At 32.5% G+C, this 16,441-nt stretch overlaps 1 protein-coding gene across 8 annotated transcripts in view; it reads left to right on the top strand.

Moving 5' to 3' along the window:
* The window catches only part of LOC143079636 (uncharacterized), a 66,010-nt gene extending 49,930 nt beyond the window's left edge, over nucleotides 1-16,080 (top strand). For 7 of the 8 annotated variants that reach the window (XM_076255076.1, XM_076255083.1, XM_076255077.1 and 4 more), the window contains 2 exons: nucleotides 9,900-11,134; nucleotides 14,637-16,080. In XM_076255076.1, the coding sequence (XP_076111191.1) occupies nucleotides 9,900-11,134; nucleotides 14,637-14,930 (1,529 nt within the window). In that variant the 3' untranslated portion in view covers nucleotides 14,931-16,080. Of the gene's footprint in view, nucleotides 1-4,491; nucleotides 4,607-9,899; nucleotides 11,135-14,636 lie in introns of those variants that run through there. The other variant, XM_076255081.1, reaches the window with a different exon arrangement.
* The last annotated feature ends 361 nt before the right edge of the window (nucleotides 16,081-16,441 follow it).

The following is a 16,441-nucleotide window of genomic DNA, read 5'->3' as shown; positions in this document are numbered from 1 at the left end:
GAAGGTCACCAACAGGTCTTCAATGTAGCGAGAAATTCCCGCACCCGGAGGCGTCCTTCAGCTGGCCCCTAAACAAATATATACTATACAAGCTTATTTAATAGTAATAATATTGCTATTACAATTTGACCCCTTGGACAGTAGGTCAGACTGTAGGCTTTGTGTATACAACATGTGACAAAGCATTATTAATTTTTACACATATTGATATATTATATTTTTATAACTAATTAATATTATATATACTTCTTTGAAAGATGATGAAAATTTCTGTAAGCAGATGGTAGGTATTGGAAAAAAAATGTTATTGAAAGAGGGGTAGATAAGTAAAATATGAGTCATGAAATCTCAGATAAAGTGAAAATGATGTAAATATTTGGATGTTTTGGAGTACTTGTAACGGATACCAAGGTTGAGTGAACATTTACAAGAAGTTTCATGGTGTTGTTTATTTGCGGTGAAGTGTTGATTATGCCTACTTAAGGGTAACTGGGTATACATGTACAAATAATGATTTACCACAGGCTAAATAATGACCCAACATCAAAAGCTCCGGTGTGACACATCATAATGACCCAACTCATAGTTGACAAGGACACTCAGTACATTTTTAGAAAAGTACTATAAAAGTACTGGCATCATGGGAAACCCCAGGAATGCCACAAAAGTAGTAAATAAAACTGTGATTTGAGTTCACTTGGTGCGGAGATCACATATAAATGCATTCAGCGCTGAAATTCAAGTTAAATAGGAAAACATACAGATGTTATAGTGAACTGTTTGTTCTTCTGTTTCATGAAGCAATTTTGATTTTATTGCCATGTTAAATTTGAACTATGATCCAAATGTACTTTTAAAGTTTGTCAACGAGAAATATTTGTATTTGAATTGAATTCGAGTATGAAGTGTTACTAAATATCTGTGAAACAATTGAAAAAAAAACTAAGAACTTGTGAAAAGAATTTCAACATGGATGATTAATTTGTCATGACAGTAGTATAAAATTGCTTGTGACAAGCGAACAAGGTTATTGTCGAGCCTGCAACTTTTGTTGCAGAAAGCTCGACATAGGGATAGTGATCCGGCGGCGGCGGCGGCTACGGCGGCGGCGGCGGCTACGGCGGCGGCGTTAGCTAACTTCTTAAAAGCTTTATATTTTAGAAGGTGCAAGACCTGGATGCTTCATACTTTGTATATAGATGCCTCATGTTACGAAGTTTCCGTCAGTCACATGTCCAATGTCCTTGACCTCATTTTCTTGGTTCAGTGACCACTTGAAAAAAAAGTTCAGATTTTTTGTAATGTTGAATTCTCTCTTATTATAAGTAATAAGATAATTATATTTGGTATGTGCGTACCTTGCAAGGTCCTCATGCCTGTCAGACAGTTTTCACTTGACCTCGACCTCATTTCATGGATCAGTGAACAAGGTTAAGTTTTGGTGGTCAAGTCCATATCTCAGATACTATAAGCAATAGGGCTGGTATATTTGGTGTATGGAAGGACTGTAAGGTGTACATGTCCAGCTGGCAGGTGTCATCTGACCTTGACCTCATTTTCATGGTTCAGTGGTTATAGTTAAGTTTTTGTGTTTTGGTCTGTTTTTCTCATACTTTATGCAATAGGTCTACTATATTTGTTGTATGGAATGATTGTAAGGTGTACATGTCTAGCGGGCAAAGGTCATCTGACCTTGACCTCATTTTCATGGTTCAGTGGTCAAAGTTAAGTTTTTGAGTTTTGGTCTCTTTATCTAATACTATAAGCCATAGGTCAACTATATTTGGTGTATAGAAATATTTTATGATCTAAATGTCAGTGGCGCAGGTTTTATTTGACCTTGACCTCCTTACACGGTTCATTGATCAGTGTTAAGTTTTTGTGTTTTGGTCTATTTTTCTTAAACTATAAGTAATAGGTCAACTATAATTGTTGTATGGAAGCATTGTTAGCTGTATATGTCTGCCTGGCATGGTTCATCTGACCTTGACCTCATTCTCATGGTTCATCGGTCTTTATTTAGTTATCTTGGTTAATGTTTAGTTTATGTGACAGTTGTAATAAAGCTTTATACTTAGGACTATCAACATAATATCAATGATTAATAAAGAAGGCGAGACATTTCAGCGTGTGCACTCTTGTTAAATATGTACAGGGAATGTACCTTACATACTTTTGTTTTAGGCTAAATAAAGTTAATTCATAGTGTCATTCTTTGCTCAGTTCATTCATTGGAAGAGTTGTTGTGTGGGTTGTATTCAAGACTGTTTTAATCAATTTGTCAAAATGAAGGTTTTAACAAATTTGTCCTTGGGGGGGGGGGGGGGGGGGGGGAGGGGATACTTATCAACCCAAATACCAATAATGATAAAAAGGTATTATAAGGTATTTACTTTCTTAATTTCAGTCCCAGAATTCAAAAGGGATGTGCAAATCATAATTTTATATGGTCGCTGGTATAAGACTTTCAAGTTGCATTCTAATTGGAAAAGCTTAACCATAGATTATCTTAGATCAAAAATCTGTAGCATAGGAATCGGTAGACAAAAATTCTAATATTGTAGATTGTGAGTTAGTACATTTGTCACATAATATTCAAACAAGTTCAGTGCATAGAACTGCATCAGATTGTGGTTAAGAGATGTCTATTTCTTCTATAATATATCTCTTTGCCTTCAGAATCAACTTTTTTTTTTAATTTCTTATTTTGATTTATAGTTCTGATGTTGCAGTGTTTGTGGAATTTTGAGTATTTCAGGCATACTATTTTCTCTATTATTAGAATTTGATGTCTAACTTTGATGTATAGATCTCCTGGGAAATTCTATTGTGAATTTTTTTGTCATGACAGTGGGTTTAATGTGTATTGAAAAGTGTGGGAGGTTAGATTATATTCGGTGCAAATAAATGAAACTTGACAAAAAGGTAAAAAACTAGTGCTGGTAGACTTTTTGTTTTGAAGAGTTTTGAGTTGTATAGACTTATTTTGGGGTTAGTAAGTCTCATTGGTAGTTTTATTCCTAGGCCAGTTTTTATGAGACATCAATTTTTTTTGCACATTGTAGGAGAAATAATAGACCCTGTTCAAAAGTGAGTTAGAATAAAGGGCAGAAAATTCAAAATTGAAAATTTGATCACCATTGCACATCTATTTTAAAAAGACATGCACATGACAGGTCCATTCAACACCAGTCTTAATTGACTAGGATTCCCTTTTGATAGGTCACCGGTTATTTTCTGTCACTCTGGCTTCTTCACCGATAAGCACTCTCAGGCCAGCACTATAAATAACCATTGTGCCGAAAGTGGAATTACAAATCAAATTATCAATCGATCAAACCATTGTTTGCATTTATTACACATTTTATTTTGGGTTTCTTTCTACTTTTTTATGCTGACACATTTAACTACCTAATAAGTTCATCCAAATAGTGAAGAAATGAAAACGGAAAACGTAAAATGAATTTCCTTGCGTAATACGACAACAGCAGTGCATGATCATATCCGTCCTGTATCAATAGTGTACTTTATGGTAAACATGAACCATATTAGAAGGAAGTTGGGTTGTTGATTTTCATTTACTCATTCATTTAAAACAAGCTGTTCAGTAAGATTTTCTCTGTGTTTATTTTATCAAATAAATGGGTTGCAATGGCTTGCTGTTACGTCCTACAGTCAACAAAATTATTTTTTCCTCCTATTTCTGATAACAGCTGCCAATTGGATGTTTGATCAATATTGAGGAAGTTCAGGTCAAATATCGTGACATTTTTGATAACATCAGATTCATGATAACTTTTGAAGAAAAAAAAACAAGTCTTTATATCACATGTCTTGATAGTGGGGTCAGCGTTTATTTGTTCTGCTTTGAGCAGGAGTTCCCCTGGAAACAAGTCGAACTCACATGTCTTAAGATAATGGTGTAGTGGCCCTGTAAATGTATACAGGAATCACTGTGGGTGTCTGTCCATGTGCCTCTTGGAATGGGGGTTATAAGATTTTTATGAGTTCACATTTTAATTTCTTTCTTGTTATAAACATACACATGAAATATTTGCCACTGAACATATAGCAAAGAACTATCAATCAGTCACATTGGTATTGTAGAATAGTCAAACATGATTTCTCTAAAATATGTTAAAAGATTTTGGATAACACTAATTCTTCTCTTCCCTTTTAATGGATCGAAATTGGTTTTTCATTTAAAATACTAAACATCCATAATGTTATTTACATTTTAACAAAGGTTAAAAGGGGGCAAATGAGTAAAATACAAATAGCAACGTAATTTCAAATGTGATTTCCCCCCTTTTTAATCTACTCCACCCTTATTTCATTTATGTTATAATACAAATTGCATGGTAGTCTGTTAACTTCAATACACAATTTTATTATTAATCTTGGGCATGCAACAGTGAACACAAATCCAATACACAAGACACCATGAATGAGCCATTGATTGTAACAAGTACAGACATAGGTATAACATAGGTATTTAAAATGTCAGGTATGTCACTAGATATAGGTAGGGTCACAGTTAGATAGAATTCCATTTTCTCAGCAGTGTTAAAATTACAACAAAGGATTTTATGCCTTTTAGAATTAGGTAAGATTATTAATATTTGTTTTGTCTGTTCCATTTATTGAAAATTCTGCAAATTCTGTTGGAAAAGTGTTCATATATTTATAAAATGTTGCCATTTTAAGAAATTTACATTACTTATAAATGGAATGGGATGAGGGTTAAAATTTATGACAACAAATCATTAACTGATTATTTTCCTTTGAAGTAAACTATGGATTCATTTATTTTCATGCATTTTTTTGTGGATATTTTATTTCGTTGGTTGTTTAGCAAACGTCTGCATACAAGTGTATAGAAAATTTGTACTTCATTAACTATTGAAGTTTGTGGTTTACCTGTACTCGCATAAACCACGAAAAGTGGTATCCCACAAATAATAATGAAATCACAGTATTTGAATTGAATGTTCCTTATTTTGACCTATCAGCAGCCTTCGCGAAATCTACTGAATGTCAGTTGTCCACCTAGTAAGAAAAACTTGAACATGATAAAATACCAGTTCAGTGTTTATCTTTTTTTTGACAGATTCATTTTCTTTTTCATCTTTTTATGAGCCCTATGTTACTGATTAACTTTTGTCTCGGTTTGTGTATCTCATATTCAAAACACATTTGACATGTTTGTACTTTTCTACAAAATCAGATAAATTATTTGAATTGAAAGTTATTTAGCTTGATGGTATAAGAGGTCATGGTAAAAACTATTCTTAAAACCTTAATCTGATGCACAAATTACCTCACTTATTTTGAAATTCACTCCAACAGAGATTGGGAAATAGTAAATCTTGAATTATCAGATCCATAGATCTCTCCTATCAACTCCAGTGTTCAACTTGTTTGTTATTGAGACTGATCGGATGAAACTCTCAAGGTAAATATAACGGAATTTGATGAGACTGTCATCAAAGTGAGAGGGTTAGTGCTATAAAACCAGGTTTAATCCACCATTTTCTACATTTGAAAATGCCTGTACCAATTAAGTCAGGAATATGACAGTTCTTGTCCATTCGTTTTTGATGCGTTTTGTTATTTGATTTTGCCATGTGATTATGGACTTTCCGAAATTGATTTTCCTCTAAGTTCAGTATTTTTGTGATTTTACTTTTTTCTCATTAGGTTGCCAACTACTTTTACCCCAAAAAATATTAATTAATGACTGTCTCTCTTCCTGCAAACATTGTGATCTTAAGCAAGTTTGTGGCTCCGCAAGATGGTCGCTCCGCAAGATGGTCAAGTACAAAGCATATTCTTATAATATCAACATGTGACTTGTCCTGTTCTGCATGTAAAAATTTTACACTGGATGTTGTACACATATCCATCTGTCCATCTATTGTTTGACCTGGCGGGGGATCTATACTCTTAAGGGGCATAACTACGGTAGGTACCACAAGATTGTAGCTGTTGTTTTCTTAAATGACTGTCATACATATGGGAAATTAGCTGAAGTCCATCTAAGGGTGCTGGATTTTTTTACTGGGTTGAAGACCCATTGTTGGCCTTCAGGCTTGCGCTATTTTCTTCTCTATGGTCAGGTTGTTGTTTTTTTCACACATTCCCTGTTTCCTTTCTCTTTATCTAACAGTAAAACATGATTAACACACCACTTTCACTTTAAAGTGCTTGTACAAAGTCGATAATTAATTATTTCCTGTTGATCAACTATTAACATTTTCTCAAAACTTACTCCTATATATGGACATAATATTCCTTGAAGTTTTGTTACATCTTTACCTTGCCAACCCAATTTGAACACAATCCATTGATATATTTTTCCCGTTCTTCAAATGTTTTAAAAGGTAAACAGCATTTTTTTCTCTGCAAAATATTTGCCAAATCATTATTTGTTAGCCATAAACAAAGGTATTTGTTTGTATATCTGATCACAAAAGCAAGGAAAAATATATGGTACATTGTATAAATGTAGATTTAAATTTACTTATATTAAAAAAAAATGATTTTTTTTTTCTCTTGACAAATGTTTTTACATGCACTTTTATCATTGTGGGAATATTATATTAAATTTAAAGTCTGAAAAACGAGTGAAAAATCTTCAGTTTTTGAAAATTAGGGTTGAAATTATAAATTGGTACTTAGCAAAGAGTAAAAATCCATTTTATAAATGGACAATTAGGTTTATGAAAGATAGTCAAATCATATTATATTCCAGTTGAGCTGTGAGTAGAAACCGCTAAATTGATTTGCCTTTTCAATATACTTGTTTCTATAACATTTACGTAATTAAGTTTACGTTTTAGTGTCAAGTTTTCTGTTTGAAAGAAATATAAAACCACAAAATAGAGCATATATTCTACTACAGACAAACTTAATTATTAGATGGAATAAATTTTACTTGGAATTGGATACACTTCAGTTGTTTTTATACCTTCCAGTGTTCTAATAAAAAAAATTGATAGCAAAAAAAAATTGGACCAACTTATATATAGAGAAAAAGAGAATTCTTTAAGATACTCAAACAAAAAAAAAACAAATTTTTAGATGAACGTCCTAAATTTAAACCGCTATCCTCCTCTGTAAAAATAGAAGTAGTGCACACCGGCATATATGAGGGGGGATAGGGAATCTGGGGTCAGGTGTTTTTAGGCTCAGGGTTTCTGGATTGACCCTTTCGGGATCCGGGATTATTTATTGTCAAATTAAGGGATGTCAGGATGTAAATTTATCAAAATTCGGGACCTCAGGATTTTGTGTTTTTAAGCCCAGGATTTCAGGTTCAGGACCTACCTTGCCCCCTTCCCATATATATCAGCTGATCAGAAAATCAACTTCTTTACCAATTTCTAGGCCAATGCTACGTGCCTGCAATATTGAGAATCATTTGTTGTGACTTTAATTTTCCTGTATTACAAGTTGATTAAATTGGGAGATGAATTGCCCATTATAGTATTCTGACCAAAGATGTCAATTCAGCTGGTGAATTAGCAATAGCAGATATTAGTTCCGGAATTCTGATCAATATGTTGTGTCTGGAACATTAATGGAAAAACCTTAAGAATGGTTATAGAGAAAATGGGGTGTTTAGAAGGGAGCAAGATTGGTTTTGTTGTGAATGGCAACTCAGACGAGACTATAATCTTGTGAATGAATTATAGTAAAAGTTGTATTTTCAGTCCACATGATGTACAAATGTAGTATTTTGATATATTTTGAGTAACAGTAAATTAATGGAGTTGGGATTTCTGTATGAAATTCAAAGTAAGCTGAACGGAAAAAGAATTTACTTAGACTGTTAACAGTAGGGATTTTGGTGGCGTCTTTTTTACTGTTCTAGAGTTTTGTCTTTTACAAACGGAAAAATTGCTGAGTTTCTGTTCTCTAACTTGAGTTTGCCCCAACCAAATGTTATGAAACTTAAACACAAAGATTATTAAAAATTTGGGTTACGTCACTTTCATGCTTCTTGAGTTACAGTGGCGGATCCAGCCATTTTAAAAAGGGGGGGTCCCAACACAGAGTAAAGGAGGGGTTCCAACTATATGCTCCCATTCAAATGCATTGATCGGCCAAAAAAGGGGGGGTTCCAACCCCCGGAACACCCCCCTGGATCTGCCACTGAGTTATGTCCCTTCATAACATTGTATACAAGAAGGAGCATCACCTGTGTCCCATTGGCATTGACACATTCCCAATTTAATATTTTTTTAATGTAAGGGAGGAGGGGTAGCCTCAGTGTCAAGACTGTTGGCAATAAACTTTTTTCTTCTATCTTTCAGACAGAGAAAAACAAGTTGACCATTTTAGATTTGAATACGAAAAATTTATCAGAATTTGTCCCCCTAAATCAATTCAGTACTAGTATTACTTGTTTGACCATCAATTTCTGGACATCAGCAAATATATTCCACCCACACTTTTGTATTGTAACCTGTCACACGTAATTACTTAGTGTGGGTGTTCACAAGTTATTATTCCTTTTCCATTTTACATATATCTTTATTGACTGGATCAGTAATTAATGTCTAATTTCATGCAATTAATTGGAAAAACAACACTTTTGATTGTTATATATGATGATTGTAATTTCATCTGGTGAAAAGTGATCGTTCCTGAAATAATTTTTTTTAATTCATGTATTTTTACATTAAATCCTATTATTAGGTGCATTTGTGATAATAGAAACTATTATGCATATTATCATATTCTTTCTTTTAGATTTGCACCTAAACAGTTTATTTTTGGCTGCATTAAATATCAGGTGTGAGAATATAGGACTCGATGTAGTATAAATAAAAATAGTGTTTTGTCCAACACCAAGAACGGCAACCTAACAACCAAACAACAAAATCAAATACCAGAAATAATATACAAATAGAAAAAAGACATCATAAAAATTGGTTTAGAAATAAGAGAAAAATAATGTTTTTAAAAAAGACTGAATGCACAGCTGTTCATGTAAAACAGTACTAGAATATTTTTTTAACAATTCTTATATGCATTCCTACTTGCACTCTTGTTTATTTCTATGGAGCAAAAATCAACATATTTGATTGTGATCACATTATTATAGGTGATTTAAGTCAATTTTTGTAAAATTTATCGATGATTATTTTGAATTTTATTAATAGGTCTGTATAATGTTTGTTGGCATTAAAATTTGAATGAAAAATTAATAAATTGGACGAAATTCAACTAACACATGAATTATTGAATTAATTTGCCTTTGTGTAATAAAGTCTCAACTGTGGCAAAAATCAGTAAAACATTAAAACAAGACATATATATTGATTAAAATAATTTTTAATTCATAATAGTTTATTGATATGGTACGTTACTTACAATAGATCTGGACGATAAAATAATTCATTGATTACTCATCGTTTAAGGTCCACACAGGCAAATTTAAAAATGTATATTTGTATAGTAGTTCATTTACCATGACCATGAAGCCTCCTTTCATGTGGAACAATAAAAAAAGCTGCAGAAAAATGAGAAGTTACCATTACCATTAACTCTGAATATATTTAAAAGTAGGGTAAATATCTGAGAGACATCAACCTAACAATAAAAGACCACATACAAGGCACTTAAATAACATATACCTGACTATGGTACGCATGTCAAACTCCAAATCAAAAATAGCCTTGGCAATTTGTGAATGAACTAAGCATTGGAAAATGTCAAATTCTTTTTTTTTTATATAATATGAATACCACAAGTAAGTATTATTAGTTTGTTTTTTACACATGAATTATTTAAGGAAACTGCTAATAGAATATATTGATTTTTAAGACTTTTGAAGGACTTCATTTGAACAGAATATCTGTTTAATTATCTTTTTCTTTCTATTATTTCAGAAGATGGTGACTATGATTCGTCCTTCAGATTAACCGAGAGTGGTAAATTGACTTACGATTCCCATGTTAAGTCATTATGTAAAGTGCCAATCAAAACTGAACCTCATTCCAGTGACCGCAATGCATGGGAGCAGGACGAGCAAAACAATAACATTTGCAAGATAGTTGACGTGAGAGGGAATGTAGATTTTACGAACAGTTTAATGAATAATAATAATAATGGTGGTGATAAAGAAAGTCTGACTGGAAGTAGTACTACAACTGAAAACTGGCAATCGAACAATGTTTCCCGTCAATCTGAAGGTATAAATAGCACCCGAAATTCAATGATGTTAGCCAGTAGTCCTGCTGGTGTCTTCAAACCCCCAATGACAGTGGCTGACCAAAGGCTTATATCAGCCGGAATGCCTTATTCAATGATACCATCTGGAGGACCTGTGTCACCATACAGTTATTTTACACAATATGGATATCCTCCACGAAACTATCCACAAGTTGATTCTTATTCTTATTCTGCAGTTCTACAAAGCATGGGAAGTCATGCAGCACAAACCCAAATGCCGTGCAATACCTATGGGTCTCAGTACTCCATGCTGAATAGCCCACATCAACGATCAATGTCTGTGTCTGCCTCAGGGCAGGGACAGCATGTGTCATCCCGGCGTAGCCCGGGAGATACGTCAGAAAGAGATATAGACTCTAATATACCACACAATTATGGTAAAGAGGAACGTACACATAGTCTTTCATCAGTAGAAATATCCAGTTCAAAAACTGTATCTTTCAAAGACCCGCCTCCAAGGAGGGAATTAATAAACAGTAAAGATATGAACTATAAAGTGCCTAGTGGTAAAGAAGGAAGTTTAAAACATCGAATCTTGACCCGCCCATCAGACAGTACTCCCGAGAGTTCTGTGGTGGATGTACATTATGGTGAACCTTCTGCCAAAAGAACAAGATATGATCCTCTTAATGTTTCCACATCAAATCACCAAGAAGATAATGGATCTTCTGCAAATTTACATTTCCCGCCACATTTTATGAAGGGTTCTATAATACAACTCACAAATGGTGAATTGAAACGTGTTGAGGATCTGCAAACAGCAGATTTTGTACATAGTGCTGAAATAAGTAATGATCTCAAAATTGACTCTAGTTCTGTTGTACGCATTGATGAAAATAACGAGCGAGGGACGGCAGTCCTTGGATTTGTTGTTGGAGAACATAAAGTTCAGGTATGGTTATTGTTTGATTAAAAATCTATATAAAATTACATATGTTGTAGTTATGTAAGAATTATTCATTTATACATAAATTTTGGTAGTAAATAATCATCTGCTTGAAATAAACATGCAGATATGTAAAACTAACAGGTAATAACATTGTTAATCCATATTCTGATATACATTTATCAATACTGATGTTGACCATAGATTTAGAGGTCTAAGTTGGAGACAACAAGGGCATAGTTTCTCACTTGTATGCATGTTCTGGTTATTGGTGTCTGGATGCTACTCTGAGAAAACATTTATCAACACTTTTGATATTTGGTTTGTTAGGGACTTCTATAAAACAAAAAAATTTGGTGGATTTCATAGGAAAGAAGCCAATTTTATGGATACCACAAAAAAGTGATGATTATTAGCATCCACCAAATCATTTGAAATGTTGTTAGGAACTAGAAATCCAAGTCCTAATGAATGACAAAAACAATAAACCAAAAACAAATAAGACAGACAACAACCGATGAATAACAAGCTCCTGATTTGGGACAAGTGGTGGCAATAAACGTTATTGTGAGCGCTCAACCCTCCCTTTAACATGGAACAGTGGTGCAACAACACAACATAAAAAAAATGTAAAAATCATTTGAAAATGACTTGACTCATTATATTGTCAAAAAGCACAAAAAACAACTCACATAAGGCCAAATAAAAAAGTATGTGTGGTTCCAGTTACATTTGAAAAAAAGTTAGGGTAGGTAGGTAGGGATTTTTTTTTATTTTATGTTTTTTTTTTTACATTGAGTCTATGGGAGCAACATTCTGACTTTTACAGTGCTTAATGAAAATCTTTAGGGTAGGCTATTTTTGAGGCAAAAAAAGTAGGGAAGGTAGGGTTACTGGAACCACACATATATTTTTATTTGGCCTAAAGACAAAGTATTATTTTAAGAGTATTGTAGGGTGTACATGCCAGTCTATAATGTTTCAAGTTTCTATGCTATAGATTGGTTTCTCAGTGAATACGGTAGCTCTGTGAAATAATCACTCATTTTCACTGGTTCATTGCTATTTGTCTAGTTTTAAATTATCTTAAAGGTTTTATGTTACGTCATTGAAGTTGAAATATCAATCATTTTTCTGTAAGTTGATCCAAAGGAGTGTAGATACGTGTTAGTGTCAGTTAAAATCCTACATGTTAAATTTGTCCATACGTTCTGTGAAAAATAATCTCAGAAAACGTAAATAATTGGAAAAAGTTGTAAAAATACAGTAGAAAAACCTGCTTAGGTGATAATTAACAACAGTGTTTAATTAACACATCAGTGTTTTTCAGGTTTCAAATTATTTGATTTGTTTCATTCATTGACGTCAATTATTCACTGCTAGAAAACAAGACCAAAGAACTACAAGGTAGTTGTAGGTTAAATGTCAATGAGACAGCATCCCAACACTACTTTCAATAGTCATCTGAAGTTAATTGTATAGACTGAAAGGGTGAACAATTGTCTACCCTGCATGGCACAATCTGAAATAACCCTGATTAGATATAAAAAGATGTGGTATGAGTGCCAATGAGACAACTTTTCATCTAAGTAACAATTTGTAAAAGACTAAACCATGGATAATATAATTTGTAAGTTAAGATTGGTTTAGATTGTTTTGTGTATTTATATCTATCTTGTCATAAAGTACTAGCAAATGCTTTAAATTCCTTGTCTTATTTGTTTTCTAGGTGACTGCATTAAATGCTGTTGTAAATATTTTTACTTGTTTATAGCACATACATGTATATGTAAAAATTTACCAACTTTCCGGTGTGGAATGTTAAGTTTACTTATACAAATCAATGTAAAATGTCAGTCGTGACTTCTATGACTTCTCATTTAGGTTGTAAATGAAGATGTTGTTGTAACATTATACATTTTGTCATGATACCAAATTTTACACGCTCTGTTGAAATTTAATAAGGACAATTAGTACAGCTAGTTTTATTAAATCAGAGAGGCTTGTTAGCCAAATTGCTGCTTGCAATTTACATGACTAAATGGGCTATTATGATATTGCACACATTTAATTGGAAGTTTGTTCTGTATTTAGCAGTTGAAAAGTAGAGAATAATTCTTATGATCACAAATGATATTCTTTTTTAATTCTTTTGAAGAAGATGTTGATGTTTTAACATTGGTGAAGTTGTGACATAACAATTTAATTTATAGATATTGATAGTACAACTGTACTAATAACATTGCATTGTGGGATACCACAGACAATAATATCCCATTATATTGATTCATAGTATTAAATAAACTGTGTTATATATTTGATGTTGACAATTTTCACAGTTTTTTTAAAGGCATTTGTCTGAGTTTTCACGTCACTAAATTACACATTCATGGATTCTTTTGGCTTTCAGCATTTGTGTTGGTATTTTAAAAGTAAATGAGGAAATATCGAAACATGTTACACAATTTGCAAAAGTACATCAATTGTTATGAAATAATTTAAGAACAATATATGAACTCTTATTATTCGAACATTAACCTTAATTTAATTTTAATTCTTCAGTTTTATTCTAATTCAAGTCATTATTCAATAAACGTGTTACATAATAACACTAGATTTTGTGACACTAGTGAAAACCTTGAAAGTGTTATAGCTAAACAAAAAACATACAAATATTTACCACATTACAGAATTTATTTGTTTACCACTCACAAATTCTATTTTAATCTTTAATTTTTGTCCCTGCAGTAAACGATGCCTTTTTAAAATACATTTCAATAGTATATATTTGTTATGGGGCCAGCTGAAGAACGCCTCCGGGTGCGAGCATTTCTCGTTGCATTGAAGACCTGTTGGTGACCTTCTGCTGTTGTCAGCTCTATGGTCGGGTTGTTGTCTCTGACACATTCCCCATTTCCATTCTCAATTTTATTTCAAAATTCCCTGTAAACTTTCGCCTTAAATACGCTTTTGAAAGGCAAATGCTCTTGAACTAAATGCAAAGTAAGCTTGTTACATTGTTATGGATAGGAAATATTACAGGGCCATATATAGAGGCTGCTGTTATATAGGTCTGGAGTCCTTCTGTTGTTATATAAACTGTAGACAACGGTTTTACATGTGTTGTTGGGTCTATGACATTTACGAAGATAATTATTTAGTTGTCAACTCCAAATTCAAATAAAAAATCGAAAAAAAGAAAAGTTATATAAACATCTGATAAAAGATCACCTCTAGTCTCTAATTTGGAGACTGTACCAACATAAGAATAGGTTTTATGGTGAGAAAAAAAAGCATGGATGTTGTATTCTGATTCAACATACGCTTAAAAAGTGTACAAAACAACACCATTATTATAAAAGAAAATACAACATCAATAAATATATTTTGGACAACAGAAATTCTCTGTCAGTATGCTATAATTTGAATCTTATTAATTCTTTCTAATATTACCAAAAACAATACCTATATATACAGGCTAATCAGTTATTTTGCATTTTATTTTCAGGTGACTGTTGAAGCTTCTGTTGAACATCCATTTTTTGTTTTCCATCAAGGATGGTCATCTTGTGATCCACAACGTACACTCCAACGATATGGACTTGATTGCCATAAACTCTCTGTCGGCGATAGATGTATATCACTGACTCATAAGGAAGTGGCGGACCGTGCTGCTGAACTTTTACAACAGCAACAACAACTTGGTGATAATCCAGCTTATAGTTTTGGTGAAACTGTCTCGGGCAATAAATCAGGGATATCAACCCAGGGCTTGGACCTGAACAGGTCTCAACACAGATAAGAATGGTCAAGCCTTACAAATGTTGATATTTTGGATTGAATAGACCTTTCATGGTCGTTTTGCAGACCTTAAAATATATATACTTTTGACCGTATATGGTCATTATATAGACCCTAAATGCTGTATGGTTGACCATATATGGTCATTTTGTCAGACCTTAAAAACTGTTACTGGCCTATTTGGTCACAATGTAGACCTTAAAACTATATCAGAATATGAATCTCTGAATGTCGAAATATATTTTTAACATGATTAAGACATATATGCTGATTCATTTTTAATATACGACCCCTTTGCAGGGAAAAAATAGTATAACTAGTATTAACATAGGTCTTATGGATATAATTTTTATACAAAATGTATAATAATCAACATTTCTAAACACATTGGTTCATTGTTATCTTCTGTTTTAAAGATACAGTCTTATATAAATGCACACATTTGCACAAAATGGCTGTCATTAGCTGCATCTTGGTTTAGTCAGATCTGCATATAGTGTATTTTGATTTGATTGAATTTCTAACACTGCAATCTTTCATAGTTTCCATTTGTACATGTATTTAAACAATTTATGACATAGCTGCCATACTTGTCTGAATTCCTTGAACAAATCTTTTTTTATATTTCACAGGAGGTTAGGTAGGAAAGGAAGATTTGAAATTTTATCATCAGGTTTCGTCAAAGCATGTGCATTCAAATCAAAGTTTCTAAAGATATGTTACATCAGACAATTTTAATATCAAAAATTGTAGAAAACCTGAAAACAAAACAAATCAAAATACTTTGTGAAAATTAAAAGTTATTGAAATGGAAATGCCTTTTCAGAAAATTATAAAATACAGTGCCTTAGACAGTGTTAAGATTTTTTCTTTTCAAAAATGTATTTTTCCGAAATTGTCACTTTGCTGCTTTTGGAGTTTGAAATTTTACTATGGGTAGAAAGAAGTAAAGGCGTGTGAGACACAGCAACTCAAAACAGCTCATGTTTACCAGCAGACATGTAAAAGTCACCATAGTGGTTTCTGGATTGATAAGCTCCAAAACCAACTTGATTTTAAACAACTTGTTATGGATTTTAAGGGAGACAACCCAAAATTTGAAATTGGTAATAATGACTGTTAATGATAGAACAATTAAACATTATGAACAACTAACAAAATCTAAACACTAAAAATATACACTGAATACATATTTTCTACTATTCACTGTTTTTATGAAAAAAAGTAGCTAAAAAATCGTGAATATTCTTATTAAGTTTTAGTTGAACATAAATTCATAAAAAAAGACTGCTATTAAGTGCTCAAGACTTTTAGATTTGTTATTTTATTTACTGTTTAAGGCTATCTTTTGCTTGTTAAGTTTGTTAATATGAAGGATATGAGATTTTAAGTTAAGTTTACAAATTGATTTTAGCTTGTTTTCATTTGTAAATGGCAAATCACGTTTTTAGAAAGCTTTTATGATATTTCATTCAAATTTTGTTATTGTATGCAGTTAATTTTTTTTTTCAG

The sequence above is a fragment of the Mytilus galloprovincialis genome, chromosome 6, assembly GCF_965363235.1.
Source record: "Mytilus galloprovincialis chromosome 6, xbMytGall1.hap1.1, whole genome shotgun sequence".
NCBI classification, from domain to species: domain Eukaryota; kingdom Metazoa; phylum Mollusca; class Bivalvia; order Mytilida; family Mytilidae; genus Mytilus; species Mytilus galloprovincialis.
The sequence above is the reverse complement of the archived record's forward strand: the minus strand, read 5'-3'. Positions and strand labels throughout refer to the sequence as shown.